This window comes from Gastrolobium bilobum, unplaced genomic scaffold (genome assembly GCF_033153095.1).
Source record: "Gastrolobium bilobum isolate Gb01-03AN ecotype WA unplaced genomic scaffold, APGP_CSIRO_Gbil_v1 utg40566, whole genome shotgun sequence".
NCBI lineage: Eukaryota > Viridiplantae > Streptophyta > Magnoliopsida > Fabales > Fabaceae > Gastrolobium > Gastrolobium bilobum.
In genome coordinates, this window is record NW_026899888.1 from 90,146 (window position 1) to 113,269 (window position 23,124).

Sequence of the window (23,124 nt, forward strand, 5' to 3'; positions counted from 1 at the left end):
AAGGAAAACATTGAGTCACTTGGTACGAACTCTGATATGGCAGAAGCACTAGACAAATGGATCGCCCCAACCATTTAGGCTAGATGGATCCTCACAAAGTATCTATACATGGCTGCAGTCCACTAGAGGAAGCATGATCCCAGCATCACGAACACATAACACCTACGACTAAAGTCATAAAGAAGGACAAAAAATTTCAACCCAACACGACCTCAGCAACCTAATTCAGGGAAGCTGACCAAGTTATAAAAGCTAAAAAGCATAAAGGACAAAGAACAAAAGCAGCAGAACACGAAAACACAAGGATTAGATCTCGGGAAAGGCGATATAAAGAAAGATCATCCAATTCAAGTTGGACCTCGACCAAAAAGGTTAAGGGAGGAATACCGGAGCAGCATATTCCATACCCTACTTATGAAACCTGGATCCAAAATTCAAAGGCCGAGGTAAAATTTGGATCATAAAGCACAAAATAAAAGTCCCTCAATGTGAACCAGGAAGTACCCGAAGTGCAGAAACCGGAGCACGTCTCAACAAAATTACATGGATTCTAACTAAAACGTCATAACTCGGAAAGGTCGTGATAAGACCCCGACAAGGAGGTCAAGCCCCTCCACTTCTAATAGGTACCTTGATCAGAAAAGTTCGAATTGGAGATTGCCTGCATGAGAAGCCAACACAACAGAATTGATAGACGAGTCTAGACTCACTTAGTGAGTCCTATTAAAGCAGCAGACACGAATCAAGACATGACGAAAAGTGAAGCTGACAAGTTTGATCTTGAACATAGTCAGAGACAATAACCACAACCACCAACCCACTTAAGTTGGCCAAGAAAGTTCTCAACACAGAGGAAAATTGTCAAAAAAAGAAGACAAGTCCTTCATCACGATCACGATCACGACAACTACTACATCCTGGTAGCCCGGTCACCCAGACTACCGAGCTGGGAGGCAACTGCTATGAACCTAACATAAAGGCCCACATTCTAGAAGGCCCGAAAAGGACATAACTCGCAAAACGATATGAATTTTTATAAGGTATATTTTACCAACATGAATTTAAATATAAATAAACCCAAACACAAATTTTCAACTTGTATCGTTTCAAGAATATCAACCCCTAGTTGCATATGGGCATGCGATGTGCAATTGTGATGTAATGCACTTACCGCTGTTGCCTCTGTAACTAATATGTTTCGGCTACGTGCACTATCTCATGCAGTTTCTAATTAAGCTTAACTTCAGACTTAATTATATAAATGAGTCAATTTCAAGCTTTATTACCTTGATACTAAAGGCTAATGGGGTGTGAGATCTATATATCATGACAAAAAATTGTTAATTTTAAATAAAAAATGTTATAAATAATAATAGTTTATATATTTCAATTACTTATTAAATTGTAATTCTATCGAGATAATTATAATTATATAACTTTCATGTTGAAAGAATTTTTATATTCCATTTCTCTTGCTATTTTTATTTTATTTTCTAACATGAAAATGTCTATTAAATACTAAATTAATAAAAGTAAAAACATTTTAAGAAGAGATTACTAAAGAAAAAGAAAATAATTAAATTATAAATAACTTCAATAACGTAAACTCAAACTTTAAATTTGACTCCTTTAAATAAAGGAAATTATTCTCTTATGTAATAGGAGAGAGTTATCTTATGTTACAGATATATCGACAAATATGCTTTTTATTTATTTATTTTTTAACACATGGTGAGACCTATCATGTACTGGGTCTATGACATGAGAGGAGTATATCCTACAACATGAGATTAGATGTTACCTTAAATAAAGGAGTCAATATGAAACATTTTATTTTTCGTTGCAATGGTTCACGCTCCTTACAGTAATTGCTAGGAATAGAATAGCGGCTCAGTCATTACTTTCTTAGCAGGGTCAAGCCCATCTCAATGAAAGAGAGAAAGAGCACCTTTAGAGGTTGGGCGAGGAACATCATTGGGCAAACCTTGAACATTGTTTTTTTTTTTTTCACAATTGCTTGCAATCCTAACAGTAGTTGCTAGGAATATGACAAATATAGAGAACGGGGCTGAATCACTATGATCCTTTTAGTAGGAGCAAAGCCCATCTGAGAGAAAGAGCCTTCGGAGGTTGGGCTAATAACAACCAGAGCCTCCACTATCAATTAAAGAGTTAAAGAGAATCTTTGGTATCGTTCAAAAAAAAAAAAACTTTGGAGGTTGGGCCAGAAACAACATTTGGCCCAAGGTCCATACTGAACCTATCTTTTACATGTTGTCCTTTTACTCACTGTCAACCATTGCTCCATGTGACAAGAAGCTTGTTCTTTTAAATCAAAAGTTGAGTTCAAATTTCGTGAATGAAAAAAATAATGTTGGAAGAGCCGACCCAATATGGTAATTGTTAGCTGGAAATTGTGTCTACTTTAATGGTTTGATTTCTGTATTATTTAGGCTGAAATGAGTTTAAAAGTGCAGGATTTTGGGCCAAGGAATACCAATGCAGCTCAGTAATGTAAAAAGAAAAAAAATGGTAAATGGATAATTGACTTACCTCAGTCACTATTTTGTTGCAGTGAAAAAGCCACATGGATGACTTTTTGGAAGTGGGAACAAAGCTGAACCGTAGATGAAAGAAGATCTGATGGATGACAATTACTCTTGGATTTAGTTTTAGCTTTTTTTTTAGTTAGGAATGTTAAATAGAATCTTGGGGTCTCGTAATCATCAGAAAACAACTTTACAGTTTTAGGCTCAGATTGATTTCTGTCTTTCGAAACAGTTTTTAAGTTTTAAAAACAACAAAACAAAAAAAGTTGTTTGGAAAAAGTGTTTCTCCAAATTTGTTTTCAAAACAGCATCTGATTTTTTGTTTTAAAAACCGAAAAAGGAAAACAACTAATAGATGTTTTCAAAAGTTCTTCTTTTGTTTTTTTTGTGTGGTGGCATTCCTGTAATTATAGGGTTTTATTAATGGCATTTTTGTAATTAAATCAATTTTTATTTTTATTTTAAATTATTTTGCGGTAGCAATCTTGTAAATACGAGGATTCATTAATGATATTTATATAAATAACTATAACTTCAAAACTAACTATATTCAAACAAGTTTTATTGTTTTTTTACTCTAAAATTAGTTTTCAAAATTTATCCTCAAAATAGTTTTTAAAAACAAAAAAACAAAAACACATTCAAAACACACCCTAATCTTTTTCGTTTTGAGTTTTTCATTGAAGAGCAAGAATAGGTGAACTTCTTGGAAGCATTCAAGAAGACCAATGACTCAAGTGTATCTATGAGCTTTTTATCCTCTTTTGCAAGCATATTTCAGTTCTGTATCTTTTCATTTCGACGCTTATGGTCTGTGTTCTAAAACTCTTACTTTAGAAATTGTTTAATGGATGTTAATTTCCATTCAAGATTCTATTTTCGTTTCACTGTAGCTGTGGATTTCTAAGTTTCTTGCTGGGAATCTAAAGGATTGGAGAGTACCTTTATTTTACAATACTACTATGCATGATTTTTACAATTTGATTAACAAGATTTTTAGTTTCAAGAAACCATGGAAAATGAGCTTGAACATTTTTTTTTCATGATTTTGTAATTGGGAAATTAGAGGATCTTGATATTTTGTTAATTAAACCCTTTAATGGTTTTGGATAACCTGAGGGTGAAATTCATCTTTAGACATTAAAAACCTGATTTAAACACCTTGGGAAAGGATTTAATTGGATTTGGACAACCGGAATTGGGAAATTCCAAATAATGCTTCAGACATTGAATTTTTGTAACAAAAGTGCTACAACAAGTAAAAACACAGGGATGTAATTTGTTAAGGGAAATCCTTGACTTTAGATACCCAAAACCTAATTACTGTTGCTTACTTGATTCTAATTGCAATTTTAGTTGATTGAACTTTTAGTTTAAAATCTGATTTCCTGTTAATTCAAGAAGATACGGATAGAGAAAAAAAGAAGTTAAAGACACTATTCCTAGAGAACAATCACAATCAATTTTAGATTCCTATACTACGAAAGTGTTTGTTAGCACTGGACTACGGCAATTAAAATTAGTATCTATAACAGTAACAAATATGCTACACCCAAATAACCAGCCTAAATGATTTTTTTTTAAAATTATAATTGACTATGCTTCTTCCAAAACTATAGGACTCCTTTATTGTCTTTTTTATTTTTTGAAATATTTCATCGGTCGCAACTAGTTCGATTCGAGGCAGGTCTAAGATTAAAGCCTTAAACTCCTTCCAAAAGTGATACTAAGGAGAATCGAACACGTGCTCTCACTCCAACCTGCTCAGCTCTCATGTGTCAACTTAGCTATTACAATTTGGTATTGTCTTTTTAATTATTTTCTTCTTCTTTGCTTCAATATCACACATACAAGAATGTGGCCATTATAGTTGCCTATAAGGTTATAAAATCAATCAATCTGAAATGTAACTGAATATAGCCATTAATTTACACACTCTTCCTTCAAAATTTCTTCTTTTGTTACAACGTAGGAGCTGTTGCTGGCTTAATATATGCATCGAGATATTTTAGAGTAACTTGATCACAAACCATTATTGCATTAACACAAATACATAAGAAAACCTTTTTGAAAAAGAAGGAAAGAAAAGCCTCGAATTAGGCTTCAACTTAATTAGTATCTGAGATTGTTGATGAAATACAAAGCATTGCTAGTCTTCCTTGCCACATTCAAAACAATCTTTCTGATTTTGTCCCTCACATTGGCATCCACATTCATCTCATCAAACCCATCTGAGCAAGTTTCATCATTGGTGATAGAAGCACTCACCCATGTCTTCATGTTGCTAATCTGAAACTCTTTATCAATAACATTATTCAAATGTCCCATTTCATGAAGAGAGTCCTGAAGTTGTCCTATAGAGTCCTTCACATTGCCAAAGCAATCTTTTACAACTTGTTCTGCATAGTGTGTCAAATTATTGCTCTTCAAAAGCTTTGATATGGTGGAGGATGCACTATGAGCACCCTTTAAGGCCAGTGTGAGAGAGATATTACAGAGCTTCAGAGGATTTGCTCCAATTTTAGAAGCATAAGGGGATAAAGATTGGTAGCATATTGATGGATATGTTGTTGACTTGCATGAGGTTGTAACGTAGGTTCTGAAAGTTTGGGAGGGATTGGAAGGAATGATATTGGTGTTCTCATAATATTTGGTTCTTATGGAATTGGAGGGAATGGCATTGTTTTTTTCAATGTTGGTTTGAGTGGAATTGGTAGGGATGGTAGAATTTTGGGATGCTGAAGTGATGCTAGATATAGCTATAAGGATGAAGATAACAATTGTGAGAAACTTGTTGGAAGCTAGCCTCACAAAAGTGTTGCCTTCCATGTCTTGATCTTGGCACTATTTTTTCTCTTTTCTTCTTCTATGTGTTAATGTCTTATAAATGAGTTTGATTTCATGATTTATAGGCGTATTCAGTGAATATTTTAAGCCCTGTTCCTCCTCCATCATGGAGAGAGTAAAACTGCAACTAAAGAAAAAGAGGAAGCTATGAATTGTCCTTTAGTTAATTTTTAAAGGAAACCCTTATTTTTCATGTACAAAGATACAAGACTCGTTGCTTTTGTTCGCATAAATTATTGTAAAAGTGACAACAAATTGGATATCACTGAAGAAAATAGGTGTAAAAATATTCTTAGTTAAGAGATTAAAAGTGATGATTGAGGAATTACATTATTGAGGGGACTAAATTAAAAGTGATGATACTTTACATGACAATTTCTTTCGAAAACAAAAATGATGTTGTTTCTGGAAGGATAAAAATAAGGGTTTACTCAAAATTCTATGCAAATATTAAATACTAAATAATGTATGTCAAAGGAATGTTATCGTCGCTAAAACTGATTTTAAGTTAGTTCAGGAGCCAATGTTCCAATTTCCATGGAACACAAAATCGCAAATATTTTATATTAAAATTGCCGAACTCATAAAGAGCAATATGTGACACTCTGCTTCCTTCATATATAGTAATGTTACCTAATTTCAACACAATTTATTTACATATATGGGTAGTTATTGGATTAAATAAAGGAATAATTATTTCCATATTACTAATCTGTTGCCGAAAAATAAAGGAACAATTTATTTACATATAATAATTATAATTAAGTATTAAAATCTGTTGCCGAAAAATTAGTAAACTATAATATATTACTAATCTGTTAGGTAATCATATATATTTCCTTATCTAATAATCACTTATTAATTAACTTGTATAAGAATAATGTAAAAATTTTAGAATAGAAAAAACATTTCGATTAAGAAAATGTGCTACATAATCAATAGGTTTGATGCATTGTGCAGAAGGGTTATATGTTTTGCCGGCGTTTGAGTGAGACAGATGTATAAGCTTCCAATATTTACATGACACGTATTAAACTCCGAGTATCAGAAGTCTATAGCTCAATGAACGTGCATGCATTTCACATTCACATCCGTGAAACGCTGCAGGAAGAAAGGAAAGGCTTAAGGTTTTTGAACACAAGTTTAATTATAATAATAATGATAGCAACACCGTAGCTATTGAGGGTGACGATGTGCAGCTTATATATGAAGACTCATTTAATTTGTACCCTGCGACTTCTATTTCAACTCCACTTAATTCCATTGCATAACACGAAAAATTCAATCTTAAATGATGATTACATAATTAGTATATAAGATAGGTTCTTGTGGAGGATAATTTTATCTTTTACACACGTATGAAAACATATGAGACCAATATTGGGTCATGTAAGGAGAAGAGAGAGAAAAAAAAATATTAGTCTCATATATTTTTATGTATATATAGAGATAATTGTGTTTCATACAACATTAGAGACATTAAACTCATATAATACTAAATATAAAAAAGTTTGACCTTGTCTTAAAAATATAACAAAATAAAATTCAACGCACGTATAACCTAATAATAACTACACAAGAAGTACGAGTCAAATAGCTTTTTTTATATCAATAATTCAAGTCTTGGTGATCAGCCTATAATTATGTATTGATTCAATAAAAAAAATTACCCGTCTACGATATAGCCTAGTTTAGCTTTGTAGGTAATGTTCTAATTAATTTTTTTTCATAGAAATGTTCTAATTAATTTACTATGAGAAAAGAGTGTGTCGATTTAAATGACACAAATATAGTTCTTTTTAAGAGAGAGATAGAGATAAAAAGGTGATATTACTTTTATTTTTTTATCTTTATTTTTTAAGTGGGATTCACATTTCTTTATGTCTCTCTCTCTCTTAAAAGGACATAAGTTTGTATCTTTTAAAAAGACACACACTTTTTTCATTTACTATTGTTACGGGTTTGTTATTTTATTATTATTTTTAAAGAAAAAGGTGTGTCATTTTAAATGACACACCTTATATCCTTTAACTCTCACAAGAGGTGGGACCCACATCTTTAAAAAATGCCTCCCACTCTCTTCCATGATTTATCTTTTTCTCTCACTTAAAATGACACAATTTTATATCCTTTAAAATGATACACACTTTTTCCTTATTTTTATTATCTGAATTGTTGGTTTATTTTAGTTATTGGATATATTCTATTACTAGGTACTTACTCAATAAGTGCTAGTAGTGGGTAATTTATTTTAGTTCAATATGTTTAGTTGTTGTAGTGGGTAGTTATTATTTTCAAATTGTATTTTGTCTATTTAAACTCTCATCATATGGAATAAAGAATTCATCAAATGAATTATTTGGAAAAATACTGTGTGCAAGATGTCAATCTTCCTCAACAAAGCTATCCTTCTATGTATGTAACAACTTAGTATCAAAGGCAGGCTCCAGACATGAAAAAACGATTGAAACGACTAGAAGACACAATTCAGGCACTCTCCATTAATTGAAAAAGATGTTCATCAAACTCTCCAATGAGCTAGATGCTCTAGTACCAACCACCAAACCACAACCCCACATACATTGTCATTATTCTCATTTAATTCATGAGGCATCCATATCCAAATATTTCTTTCTTTCTCTTTCCACCAATAGAGCAACCCCCCTTAAACATGTCGTTGTTATCAAAAATTTGTACGCAGTCAAAGTGTCTCAATCAAAAAGGCCCCTCGACCATGACCCCAATTTTTTTGTTTAAATATGAGATATCCAATGAGAGCTTCACTTCTAAAATTATTTGAGAAGAGGAAAGAAAGGGCCATGGTCAGGGGACATTTTTCAATCAACAACAAGGGAGAGGCAGACATTGATATTAAGGATGATTCAATCACTTGATCTTACTCTTGAGGACAAGAGTAATTTCCAGGGAAAGGGATGTTACGGACTTGTTATTTTATTATTTTATTTTATGAATTGTTGGTTTATTTAGTTAGTGGATATATTCTACTACTAGGTAGTTACTCAATAAGTGCTAGGAATGGGTAGTTTGTTTTAGTTCAATATGTTTAGTTGTTGTAATGAGTAGTTATTATTTTTAAATTGTGTTTTTGTCTATTTAAATTCTCATCATATGGAATAAAGAATTTATTAGATGAATTATTTGAAAAAGCACTGTGTGCAAGAGTTCAAGCTTCCTCAATAAAGCTATCCTTCAATGTATATAACAACTATGTTTGCTGAATATACTTTATTTAAGAAAGCAAGTGAGTATATGCTTGCTGCTAATTATAACACACACGTCCCTTTTGATGTAGGTGGTTTCTCCTTATTCTTTTTTCCCCTTTTATCGAAAAGCTAAAATTAAAAGTAGTATTACATAATTAACAATAAAACATAGACACGAGAAAACAAATATTATTTCATATTTTATTTTAGTTCGAGAGCATATTTGGCCCAAATCCTCTTTTTTATTTATTAAGAAATAATATAATATAAAATAATAATTTATATGTCACTTAAAATATTAAGTTTTTAAATTGAATTAATTTTTAAAACAATATTTGTTCTGGGTATATATCCGAACAGATCAACCCGCTCTAAGTCCAACGGTCTAAGCCTACTTGGGAGATTTGCAGACCCCTCCACCTGGGTAGGGAATATTTGGCTTAGACCGTAACCCACGAACCTGGAAGGTGGGGCTGCATCCACGTTCCTCTTCTACTCTTTCAAACTATGATCCTCTTCTGCTTGGTGATACCTACGACCATCCACTAACTGTATACTAAGGCCACGATCACCATGATAGCTCTATCCCAAGGCTTGTATAAATATATCAACAGTAGCTAGGGACAGGGATTTCAATCATATTGAATCCAACCATGCATGCTAAGCCAATTATGATCATTACCATACATTTTGCCTTACGACGTCGATACCAGCCCAGACCCTTATCTAACCTTAGAGCATCCTCCATACACCCATATTATCACCCTAGCATTGTTATTGGTGTTCTCTCTAAACAATTGGCATCGTCTGTGGGAATCGTAAAGTTCTAATCCCACATCTTATCATGGCAAGTAACGACAATCACTAGGATATACTAGAGAAATGATGATTCTACGCTTCTAGTCCGATGCTAGGAGTCGTTCCCTCAATACTATTGAACATACATTACTCCAGTTGGTGGAGGAACAACAAGCTTTTTTCTAAGAGTATAAGAGAGATGGAAGACGAAGGAGGCCTCGTTCAGAAGAAAGGCCCTATTGTTCAAACACACCCCAGAGAAACCCTCATACTCGAGATTCACAGTCTCTCGCACTAAGCTACATCCCTTGTCTTTACCCTAGAGGCAAAAAGAAGCACGTAATAAGGACTTAGGGAGTCACCGACACCATTCTCGAGAGTCTAGAAGCCTGCTTGGATGACAAAGTACCTGAAACATGGAAGATCATGAGGCTCACAGAAGGGACTAGAGACGTGAGCATAATCAAGGGGGCTATATAGAATATATCCGGGGTCCGCAATGGACAATGTACGAGGAAGACGGACGAAGGAATGATTGGAGGATGGGAGGACCCCATGAGCACAGATACCATCACACCTGCAACTCGGAAAGCTAATATTTCTGAGGAGTTCACCACATTGATGAGCCACCTAGCCCATTCCAAGAAGAAAGACAATTTCATGAAGGTCAGCAGCAAAACCAGGGATTCCCGGGGAGGTTATCGAGGTTTAAAGTAGCGTTATGGATTCCATATAGTTCGTCATGGCCATGAGCAGCTAAGAGGGTTCCCCGGAGGAGCACAACCAGGGAACCAACAGATGATTATGTCACCATGGGTTCCATACTCATATACGCAGTTTTCGCCATATTTGTCGGCTGGACCCAACGTATTTGGACCATCTGGAACTCCCCTTACTTGGTAGTTGAGGGCGAAACCAATTCCCGCTTGGTTTCGGTAATCGAATGATCTGAAAGCATTTGATGGAATATTTGATCCTAGAGAATTCAACACGGTGTATCGAGCTGCAATGTCACTTTGTAGAGAAACAGATTCTCTGTTGTGCAAAACCCCATTCAAGATGATATACGGGCTTAATTCAATGTTGTCAGTGGAAGTCGGAGAGCCCTCATGGAGAAGATGGATCTCAGAAGATAGAAACAAGGAACTGATGAAGATTAAATTAGATTTATTTGAAGAAGAAAAAAAGAGGACAAGGATTGTTGAGCTCGTTTCGAAGCAGAGGAAAACAGACAGGTATAACTGAGTTGTGTTGAAAATGACCTTTGGAGTTGCAAATTTGTTACTCAATAAAGCATATATCGGGAACAAGAACATCGTGGATGGAAAGCTAGCGGCCAACTGGGAAGGCCCTTGCCGGTTAATTGGATGTATAACAACATCTAGATGAGAAAGTCATCCCAAGCCATTGGAATGCAACAAAATTGAAGAGGTACTGCAATTAATTGCTCAGATGACAGAACTTAGGGATAGGAGCTCGCCAAGATTATTTCTTTCAATTTTATTCATTTCTTGTCACTACGTAGATAGAACCCTTTCAATATTGCTTTTTCTTTTTAAAAGTTTCAATTATAAGCTTGAATTTTATATGAATGAAGAAAACAAGTTCCTGAAAATGAGTTACTTGGAAAGAAAACCACAAGTCCCTTGTTGTCGAAGTAATGGTACCTTGGGCACCTGTCTTTCCTTCTTGGAAGTGGGAAAATCAAAGCCCCTTGTTGTCAAGCAATAACACCTTGGGCACCCTCCTTTCCTACCCAGAAAAGGAAAACAAAAAAATCAAAGTCCCTTGTTGTCAAAGTAATGGCACCTTGGGCACCCGCCTTTCCTATCAGGAAGCAAAAAAAATGAAAATCCCTTGTAGTCTAACTAAAGACACCCTGGGCACCTGCTTTTCTTAGCCGGAGGCGAAAAAATAAATATTCCTTGTTGCCTAAAAATGGCACCAAGCTGATCGATTTCATCAAGTCCAAGAACATATTCGAAGATCCATCAAATCAAGAAACAGGAAAAAAAAGGAAGTTAAAACCATGCATCCACCAAAGTATGTCCAAGTTGGTACCCCCGAACAGCAAAAGCAAAATGAAAATATCATTTAGTTCATTATCAAAAAGCTGGCATTTTCGGCCAAAATAGTCATTACAAAAAGACGAGTGGCATACCACCCCCTTAAGAACTCTGGGCCTCTAGGTTAGTTTGTCTGGGAAGATAACTTTCAGCATGACGGGATAAAAGAAGAATTTTGTTGTCATCTGCACCATCGGTGAATACCTCGGAACCTTCTATGTAGTTAAAGATGTCAATTTTAACAAGTCCTTGAAGCTCAACTCCTGGGTTGTAGAAGGCAACCTAGTCTAACACCCGACCACGGATCGGATGATTGAAAGCTTCAACTTTTTCATCCATTTGAATAGTTCAACTTTTCCACTTTCTTGCGGAGATTCTCCCCAATCAGCTCTACCTTGACTACCTAGAGGTCAGCTTCCTCATGATCCTTTTTGATGCATACTAAAATTAGGCCTTTTTCAGGTAATGTTACCTGAAACCCACTTCCTTTGTCGGAGATAACCAAAATTAGCTTGCAAATCTAGATTTATATGGACAAGCTTTGAAAAAGGAAGAACCTATACCCGAAGTAGCCTGGACGATAAAGGGAGAACTCTGCCCGGTTGTAGGAGACTGTGTTTCTTGGGAAATAACAGGGAGAAAGTTTGTTTTTTCTCAGCAGCAGCTCTCCTCTGAACAAAAAAGGCTGCATCCATTGCTTCATTTGCAAATAAGGAAAACCGTTAAAAGATGCATATGAAGGCGAACCATTAAAAGATGCATATGAAGGCGATATAAGAGAAATAATATATAATATACTCACTGAATGCAACTCGGACCGACTCTATTAGTGAGCTAGATGCCAAGATCCAGTGAGAAGTAATAGCTGCACCCTCTTTAACCAACTCAGTGACTTTTTCAACAAACCAATCATAAGTAACCCGTTTAGAGGCCTCCAAGTTCTTCGAACTGCAAAGGTATACTTGCGCAGAGGGAGTATAATGAGCCCGACTCCAAGATAGACAGAACCAGGGAGACCCATCTTCATTCAAAAAGAAGGGGAAAAGGCTACAACACTTGAAGGAGAAATAGAACTCGAAGAACCAGAAGTCAGAATTTGCGGAGCACAAATTTTGAAATTATCATCCTTGAAGTTTTTTCAGTTATCCTCATAGATAATACACAACCTTAAACCCGAATGGGCTTTCAATAATTCCTATCCATAATGAGCATTACCTTGTCTATAGCATTCCAGAAAACCGCAAAGAGACAAAAAATACGGCAAGAATATGCAAGCCCATGAGCTCGAGAAATCATCTCAAAAACACGAAGAAAACACCACCCGTTTGGATGGAGTTAAGAAGGCACGCCATCAAGGTAATGAAGTACGTCTACCTAGAGATTCGAAAAAGGGAGCCTAACTCCCACCTTTGAGAATAAGCATTTATATACAAACAATGAAACCCTAGCACCTTGTCTAAAAGATTAGAAGATCCTCTCTTCCACATCGGGGGCTTCAACCTGGATGAAGCTACCCGCTGCGTTATCTGAAAGACGAATCGAACTCAACGCCGACTGAAAAGAAGCTGGATCATCTTCGTAGGAATAATGAAGGCCTAAAGCTTCCTTATCCACCCACTCCAAACCTACAAGATTGGACAGAAGAGCGAACCAGGAAGCAGGAAGCGAGCGATATGGTTGATTTCTCCCCATGTGTCTAGAAGGGAAGGCTCAATTACACTTTAAGATGAAAGTCATCCAAATAGCTGATGAATTATCTAGTTCTAGAGGAAAGGGGTGCGAGGAAACCCTAATACGCCTGAAACCTAGTAAATGGAAAATAAGAGTTTTGTAACTACGGCTCGAACCCCTATCAGACGACATAAATCGTCTTCTCATCATGTTAAAGAAAGTCAATCAATTAATAAAGTCTCTCACACTCAAAATGCCTTTCACCATATGTCGATCATCCATGAAACTATTCTAGCAACCAAAAATGTAATTGCACAAACATAAAGGATCAACAGAAAAGGAAAAGCTGAAAGACGAACACGCAAAAGAGAAATTACCTGAAAATACAATCAGAAGACACGACGAAAGGTGACAGGTTCTGGTGTGCTCCTTGAGGCACTTGGAACGGTGAAATAACCTAAGAAACGATGGTAATAAAGATACTGGAAAACTGAAAAGAAATAAGAGTAAAAAGAAGGTAACCAAAAGAATGGAGAAAAGGAAGAGCTACGACTATTGGCGTTTGAATTTCGAAAACAATCAAATGATTTCGCCTAGTGTCGCATGACAAGACCGCAACTAGTAAAGCTGCGACACGTGGCATAACAAAGCAACAAGGCGAGGTCCGAAGTTAAGAATCAACACCTTAGAGTACCAACTTACGCTAGTCTGAGCCAGGGGGCTTAATGTTCCTGGTATATACCCAGACAGATCCACCCTCTCTATGCCCAACGGGTTAAGCCCACTTGGAGGATTTGGAGACCCCACCATCCGAGTAGGGAATATTCGGCTTAGACTGCAACCCACGAACCTGGATCGTGGGGCTGCTCCCACATTCCTTCTCCATTTAAACCCACGATCATCTCCCAATCAGTGATACCCATGATCATCCCCTAACTGTATACTAAGGCCACGATCAACATGATAGCCATACTCCAGGGCTTGTATAAATACATCAACAGTAGCAAAAAACAGGGACTTTTATCGTACTGCATTCAATCATGCATGCTAAGCCAAATACGATCATTACATATACATTTTGCCTTACGTTGTCGGTACCAGTTGAGACCCTTATCTAACCTTAGAGCATTCTCGGTACACCTACATTATCACCCTCGCATTGTTATTGGTTTTCACTCTGAACAATATTAAAATTTTACAATTTCGAGATAGGTTCAGAGTTCCATTCATGCTATATTATATTAAATAAAAATATAATATAAAGTAATGAGATGGTTATATTTACAAATTTTTGTTTACAAACTCTTACAAACTATATTATGTACTTCCGGAAGTACATTCGATTAGTAATTTACTTCTAGGAGTACATAGTGTAATTAGTAAAAGTTTGTAAAAAAAAGCTTGTAAACGGATCCTTCCCCTAAAGTAATAAATCTAACTCCAGTTAATGATTTAAGTTTTGAATTGAATGGATTTCTTATGCACTTTCTATAAATATAATGAAACCATTACACAATTCTCAATCTTTATACTATCATTAGATTTTTTTTCCGGTAGATATACTATCATTAGATTAATTCCTTGTATGGTGCTATTTGAACTTGAAATCCATGATGAAATATCTCATATAAAAACTAAAAAGGTCTCGATTATACTAGTAGAACATTGACAGTTTGGAAGGCCTCAACTGAGAAACACTGAACTTAAGCCCATCCCTTGATCGTTACACCCGGTCCATTCAAAATGTTTTCTAATTTTTTGATTTTAAAGCAAAATTGTTAACTAAATGATGATAGTTCAATTGGTGCTAAGGAACTGAGCAGTTGGGGATAAGAGCATGTGTTTGATCCTCCCAATATCGTCTTTGGGAGGAATTTAAAACCTTAATCCTGGATCCACCCCAAATAAGACTAGTCGCAAAACGATGAGTCAATTGGAATATTTCTAAAAAAAAGTAACATTGTTTAGGATAATTTGTAAAACTTCAAGAAGAGTAATTTCCAAATACATTTTATTGTGGTTACTTAAAAAATGAAAAATATCTTTGAAAATTCAAATCAAATAGCCTCTTGATTTGTTGTTTCAGTATACTTTTTTTTAATATAATAATAGTGTTGATATTCATACTTACAATCTCGTCTAAATTATCAAAGTCGTTGAAGATAAGATTTAGTTTGTTGAAATATTGTTGTAATTGGATAAGATTAATTTGTTAGGTTGTTCTGATTTATAGAAGCTGTTAACTATTTTTAAGTAGGTATTGTTATTGATACTTGTATATATACCTCAATTAAGGAGGAGAAAAGTAATGAATAGATGTACAGTTCTTGGAATAGAAATTTCAAGGTCCAAACAAGGAATTTTCTTATCTCAAAGAAAATATATTTTGGACCTTCTCTCTAAAACTGGATTGTTGGGCAGCAAGCCAGCAGATACTCCGAATGGAGATGAATCACTCACTTGGTGTTTATCGAAATCATATTGACGCAGATAAGGACATATATCAAAGGTTGGTAGGTAAATTAATATACTTGTCACATACTAGACCTGATATTGCATATTCTGTAAGCATTGTAAGCAGATTTATGCATTCTCCTAGTGAGGAACATATGAGAGTTGTGTACCGAATCCTAAAATATCTCAGAGGGTCTCCAGGAAAAGGGCTGCTATTTTCAAAAAATGATAGACCATGCATTGAAGGCTATACAGACTCAGATTGGGCTGGTGATAAAACTGCAAGGCAATCAACTTCTGGGTACTTTACTTTTGTAGAAGGAAATTCAGTCACATGGAGGAGCAAGAAACAAAAGGTAGTGGCTAGATCAAGTGTTGAAGCCGAATTCAGAGGCATGACTTATGGTGTCTGTGAACTGTTGTGAATTAAAAACATATTAGCTGAATTGGGAATTATATATGGGTTTTATAAAAGTTATGTTGTAGGAAAAGTGATTGTGTTATGTTATAGAGATTCGTTTTCCGTGCCGTAATTTTTTTTTATTTTTTTGCTTCAAAAAATGCGGGCCCCACAAAATGTTGTGTGTGTAGGAAATTTTTTGTGGTCATGTTGCATGATGAATGCAAACCCCATTACATATAGTCAGCCAATGAACCTTTTATGTGACAACAAAGCTGCAATATAAATAGCTCGCAATCCGGTTCAACATGACAGAACTAAGCATGTTAAAGTAGACATGCATTTTATAAAGGAGAAGCTTGACAATCACATAATTGAGATTCCTCATGTACGGTCTCAAGAACAACTTGCTGATGTGTTGACTAAAGCTGTTTCTGAAAAGTTTTTGAAGAAACTATTAACAAGTTGGGCATAGTAGATATTCATGCACCAATTTGAGGGGGAGTGTTGAAGATAGGATTTAGTTTGTTGAAATATTGTTGTAATTGAATAGGATTAATTTGTTAGGTTGTTCTGATTTATATAGAAGTTGTTAACTATTTTTAAGTAGGTATTATTATTGATGCTTGTATATATACCTCAAATAAAGAGGAGACAACTAATGAAGAGATGTACATTTCTCAAGATTGGAATTTTAACAAAAGTTATTTACCATTTGATTCTATATAACATCTTGTTTTAGCAGTGGCAAAGTGGGTAATTTGCTATTTTATTAAAAATGGGTTGAATATCTTAACACCCTATTTTATGGTAGAATGATGAGTCAATTCATCTATAATAATAAAATTAAAAAAAAACAAAATAAAGAGATTAAGTGAAATATTTTAGTAGAAATTAAAATATTTTATCCAAATTATTCAATAAGTTAAAAAAAAAAGTTAAGCCCATTGGACCAATTCAACTCACTAAAAGGGTTAGGCAGGTTGACTCCACTTAATTGCCGTCTCTATAAATAATTCCATGTATTTCTTACTAAACTGGCATATATTTTGGATTTGTAAATGATGGGTTGCCTACCATGCTTTGACTCCGATTTCATGGCCGATTTCATTAATCTCTTTTGAAACATTGGACACGTGTATGCTTGCGCGGCAACAAGTTGAACGTTTTGTCATAATACTGTTGTATATTAATTGGCTCTATGTGTGGATCATTTGAAAAGAAAATGTCTTTTGGATCTATCATCACTCGGGACGTCGCGCCATCACAAGGATGACAAGGAAATTTGAGATAGAGTTGTAAAATAATAATAATAATAATGAAAGTGAATAAAAAAAGGGAAATTAACTTGTCATGTCGCATGGAAATTAGTCTTCATACTTGCAGATAGAAAACTATGGTGAGATCAACCCACTAAAACATTAAATCAAAAAAAATAAATAAATACAATCTCCATTTTCAATGTCTCAACAGGTATGAACAGTAATTTTCCTCCAACATGACAAGTTGATTTCTCTGAAAAAAATTGCTAATATATTACTTAATTGTTTTTAGTTTTTAGAAATTGATTCTGGACAATTATGTTTAGCATTGGTGTTCAGCCAAACTTAATAGTATCTCAACACATCCATTTGATTTTGAACCGATTACCTAAAACCTAAAATATATTGTTAATATTAAACCTTGCTATTATATTGCGTTTATGCCTTACACGTAATTATAAACAAACAACAAACTAAGCATTTTTGTTGTTTGTTTACGTGTAATTAAGCGCTTTTGCTCTGCTATCAATGTTCAGAAGACTACGGCAAAAGGTCAAAAAAAGAAAGAAAGCAACCAACCAATGTCATCAAACATATAAAAATTAAATATATATATATATATATATATATATATATATATATATATATATATATATATATATATATATGGAAAAAATGAAAATAAAATGACTGGACGGTCCAGTGCACTATGTTCTCCCGCGAGAACATACTGCAAAATTATTACAATGGCGTTCTCCCGGGAGAACATAGTTATAATTTTACTATAACTGTGTTCTCGCGGGAGAACATAGTGCACTGGACCGATTTTTACATTCAGTCACTGTACACTCACTAAACCTTATATATATATATATATATATATATATGTATATATATATATATGGGGAGGGATCATTTGACTCCAGAGTAAGATTTAAAAGTCTTACTCTTCATCCCAGCCCTTGATTTCCGTTCATCCAACGGTTATCATTTAGTAATTTAATGCATTAATTAATTATTAATTTCAAATAAATGATAACCGTTGGATGAACGGAAATCAATGGCTGGGATGAGGAGTAAGACTTTTAAATCTTACTCTGGAGTCAAATGATCCCTCCCCTATATATATATATATATATATATATATATATATATATATATATATATATATATATATATAAAACGCATTGATACATTAATATGTTAGCAATATCATCGAGATCATAATGTTTTGTCAAAATCCTCCACATTTTTTTTCTATAAAAGAAAATTTTCTTTTGCTTATTCTACAAACCACAGCACATGGGTTACCCTCATATATGCTTGAACATAACGCATGCGAATACAAGCCCACCAGGTGAAAATGGTTATTATGTTCAAAGCAACTGTTCCATCCCCTATGCTTTAAGAAGTCTGCCGAAGGAAGGATAATATATACAATTTTATTTTGCAACATTGTGCATGCACATGGAACTATAGCATACAACACTTAAGGCCAACACAACCATTTTCGTCAAAATCTTTGTTTAATTTTGTGTCTCTAAAATCATAGCCGTCACCAGTACATTGATAATTAAGTAAGCAACATTTGTTTTTCTTGCAATTACAATTAGACTTCTAAATGACCTATTAAGCAATTAATATATATGTAACATTAATTTCTCTAACTGATAAGATTTTATTCTTTCTTGCAATTGCATTCACAGTTTGTATCTCTGTCATTCTTCGTTATCATTTTCAATTTAGCACACACGTGTCTGACCTTCACACGCCACCACCTAAGAAATATCCGTATAAATATAAGTGCTCAACATTAACACATAAAATCAGTAAACAAAAAACATCATACATTGGTGGTGCAAACTTAACTCTTATTGTTGATTTCTTCATTCTTCTTATTCTTCACTAAAAAATGATGATCCTGGGAAAGATATTCCTCATACTCTTATTGTTATCTTCAGTTTTCTCAATAGCCTCATCAAGAAGAGGACATTCATCAAGCAACATAGATTGGTGGTGCAACCTAACCCCACACCCTAAGCCATGCAAATACTACATTGGTCAAATGAATCACCATTTCACAATCAAACACAGAACTGAACTCAGGGGAATGCTTGTTCAACTGGCCTTAAAGCAAGCTCTTATCATGCAAAAGGAAGCACATGATTTTGAACAAAACATGGAGACAAAGAAGCATAGAACTGTTCATGGTGATTGTTTAAAGCTCTATGAAAACACCATCTTCCATCTCAACCGTACCCTCGAAGGCTTGCATGATCTGAAGAGAAGCTGTTCCCCTGTTGATGCACAAACATGGCTAAGCACTGCTCTTACAAACATTCAAACGTGTCGAACCGGGGCTGAAGAACTCAGTGTTCAAGAATTCATGGTGTCAAATGTGAGAACCAATGTCACAGAGATGATAAGGAATAGCTTAGCAATCAACATGGATTTCCTGAAGGAAAATTCACATAATAAGCACACAGAAACAACAGAAGAAGCATTTCCAAGTTGGTTTTCAACTCATGAGAGGAAATTGTTGCAGTCTTCAACTATAAAGGCAAATCTTGTGGTAGCAAAAGATGGTTCAGGAAATTTTAGGAGTGTCCAAGAGGCTCTTAATGCAGCTGCAAAGAGAAGAAACAAGATAAGGTTTGTGATACATGTGAAGAAAGGTGTGTATAGAGAGAATATTGAGGTTGCAGTGAACAATGATAACATCATGTTGATTGGTGATGGGATGAGAAATACCATAATAACAAGTAGCAGAAGTGTTCAAGGAGGTTTTACAACTTATAGTTCTGCAACAGCAGGTAAATGATTTTCCATCTCATTTCTCTTTCACTTCCTATGTTCTGTTCACAATATATTTGCGTATACCTGGGTTAGCACCAGATCAGAAAATCATTGATTACATCATTAATTAATGATTTACTATCGTAGTAAATTAATGATTAGTTAGCATAAGTAATATTATATTAACCCAGTGCATTCAATTCAAGAATTTAATGCTCATATATTATAGTAAATATTGGTTTTTCTTCTTTTCTAGATAAATTACTTGTTGATGTTATCCCAGGTTCATATTGTTAGACCTATCAATAGATGCAATCTGTCTTCTAAACTCTGAAAGTAAAGATTTCATTTAACAGAGTTTTCATAAGATTTTAAGGGAAATGTTCCATCTCCACATGAAATCCTGACTCCTGATCGAGTATGCTAATGATATTGACTAAAATTATAGTTTGGTTATTTTCCATAAAAAAAGAAAAGAACATGTTAACTAATAATTAATTTGCCATTATCATATGTAGGTAAGATATACAGGATTCCATATTAAGGAATAACAAAAAATTTCAATTTGAGGCTTTCAAGGTGGAATATTCAGCGCTTCATCTTCAAACCTAGGCATCTTTATTTGTTACTTGTCTCTTACGGCACCTTGTTGAATACTAATTGGTTATACTCTTTCCAAAGAAATGAAAGCCTCAATTGTTTTTTTTAAATATATATCCCAACAACAATTTTAAATATGAAAGACCAATACTCATGTGACTAAATAATTTTGATTTATCCAACCGCATGCTTTTACATGATTATCTAATTTTGTGTTAGATATTGTATCATTTTTTTTAAAATAATCGTCCTTTCTATAATTGCTATCATAAATAAACATTTACGGAATACATAAAATAGCTTTTTCTTTTTCTTTTTTGGATACATACATAAATTAGCTTTACATCTTAAAATGACCACAAAGTGATGTCTTGAGTTAATGACACTACATAACTATTACGATCGTAGCATTAACGTGTTATGATTGTAGCATAAAAAATAAGGAAAATATTATTATCATGTTACATGAAATAGTTATATCATATTTTTTCACTTTGAAAATCGCACCTTTTTTTTTGTTTTCTTTAATGGTGGGTCTTATTTGACTTCTATTTATAGTATGAGAGAATTACTCTAATGTAAAATGATAGTAGTATTCTTCAAAAAATAATTTCAATTGTAGTATTGCGATTGTAATTGTAATTATCTTTAATGCTACAATCAAAACGCATTAACACTACAACATATCACTAAATTTGATCATATGTATTAACAAAAAAAAAATGATCATATTAAAGTTTCTGAGGTTGATAACACTCATTATCCGAGTATATTTCATAGTGCGCTTATGTTTTTCTCCTAACTTCTAAATAATTACTTTTGATTTGAATTATTCAAATTCAGGCATAGATGGCCTTCACTTCATAGCAAGAGACATTACATTCCAAAATGCCGCCGGTGCTCAAAAGGGTCAAGCCGTGGCGCTCCGGTCTTCCTCCGACCTCTCCGTCTTCTACCGGTGCATGATAACAGGTTACCAAGACACCCTCATGGTTCAAGCACAACGTCAATTTTACAGACAATGCTACATCTATGGCACCATAGACTTCATCTTTGGTAACGCAGCAGTGGTGTTTCAAAATTGTAACATTTATGCAAGAAAGCCTATAGAGGGCCAAGCAATCATGATCACGGCCCAAGGTAGAGGTGACCCATTTCAAAACACTGGAATCTCAATCCACAATTGTCAAATCATGGCTGCGCCAGATCTTAAGCCCGTTGTTGACAAATACAACACTTTCTTGGGCAGGCCTTGGCAGCAATATGCTAGAGTAGTGGTTATGAAAACTTTCATCGACAAGTTGGTGAGCCCATTGGGTTGGTCTCAATGGGATGGTACTAATTTTGCTTTGGATACACTTTATTATGGAGAGTATGAGAATTATGGGCCTGGTTCAAATACAGCCAATAGAGTAAAATGGTCAGGTTTTCATGTCATAACAAGCCCAGTTGTTGCATCGCAGTTTACAGTTAATGGCCTTCTTTTTGGCACTACATGGTTGCCTACCACATCTGTGCCATTTACCTCAGGCCTTTGATCTTTATTAATTCTATGAGTACCACCCCCTAACTCACATCATCAGCAGAATCCAGCTTCTGATTCAGAGGGATTGGAATGTAGTCATAACTCACATTTACAGAGAGGGCAATATGGTAGTTGATTGGATGGTCACTAGTTTGATGATTGATATATTCATGTTTTCAGAGAACCCCCCCTGTAGGATGTAGGATGTAGGATCTTGGTTGGTAGATATGTTATGGATATATGTAGCCCAAGACTTTGTAGGCTATAGTCCTTTCTTTTGTTTCGTTGTTTTCTGTTTACCTTATTTAAAAAGAAAAAAAACTAAAAAGTTCTTGATTATACTAGCAGAGCATTGACAGATTGAAAGGCCCCAACTGAGCAAAACTGAACTTAAGCCCATCTGTTGATTATTACACTCGGCCCATTCAAAAGGTGTTCTAATTTTCTGATTTTTATTTTTATTTTTGGAGTTAACCAACCCTAATTACCTTTTTTAAGCGAGTTGGTTCCCCCTAGAATCCCCACAAGCTTCGACTTTTTGAGTTGACTATGACACTAATCCGGAGTGCGGGACAGGTTATGAATGAAAATATTTAAACCCCTCACAAAGATAGCATGTGGGGAGTAACACCACGTGTCGACCCAATTTGTTATCATCAAATATGATATTAAGCGTTGTTACAATCAAAGTAATTGATTTTAGAATTAACGGATAAACTTTTTCTTTTCATTTAGCGTTAAATAATTGAATCTGTATACCATTAACCAAATTACAATAATTATAACTTATACCTAATTCTGAAGCGTTATATGTAACCTACAAACATCTACCATGAGGCCCCCATAGACCAGCATGGTATAAAACACACTTTGTAAATTTTATCGCCATTGAACAGCCTTACATTTGTCAAAAACTGGGACTTGCAGCCCTC

General features: G+C 34.5%; 3 protein-coding genes across 3 annotated transcripts; 2 read left to right on the plus strand and 1 right to left on the minus strand.

Annotated features, from left to right (window-relative positions):
• Positions 1-4,661: 4,661 nt before the first annotated feature.
• LOC133294088 (pectinesterase inhibitor 4-like) lies at positions 4,662-5,378 on the minus strand. Its single transcript, XM_061492748.1, has one exon. It carries the CDS (start codon positions 5,376-5,378, stop codon positions 4,662-4,664), a length of 717 nt encoding a protein of 238 aa, XP_061348732.1.
• A 10,218-nt stretch (positions 5,379-15,596) lies between these two features.
• On the plus strand, positions 15,597-16,034 carry LOC133294092 (uncharacterized mitochondrial protein AtMg00810-like). Its single transcript, XM_061492750.1, has one exon. The coding sequence runs from the start codon at positions 15,597-15,599 to the stop codon at positions 16,032-16,034; it is 438 nt and encodes a 145-aa protein (XP_061348734.1).
• Positions 16,035-19,183: 3,149 nt separating this feature from the next.
• Positions 19,184-22,205, plus strand: LOC133294093 (pectinesterase-like). Its single transcript, XM_061492751.1, has 2 exons — positions 19,184-20,084; positions 21,511-22,205. The coding sequence occupies exons 1-2, from the start codon at positions 19,184-19,186 to the stop codon at positions 22,203-22,205; spliced, it is 1,596 nt and encodes a 531-aa protein (XP_061348735.1).
• Positions 22,206-23,124: the final 919 nt, after the last annotated feature.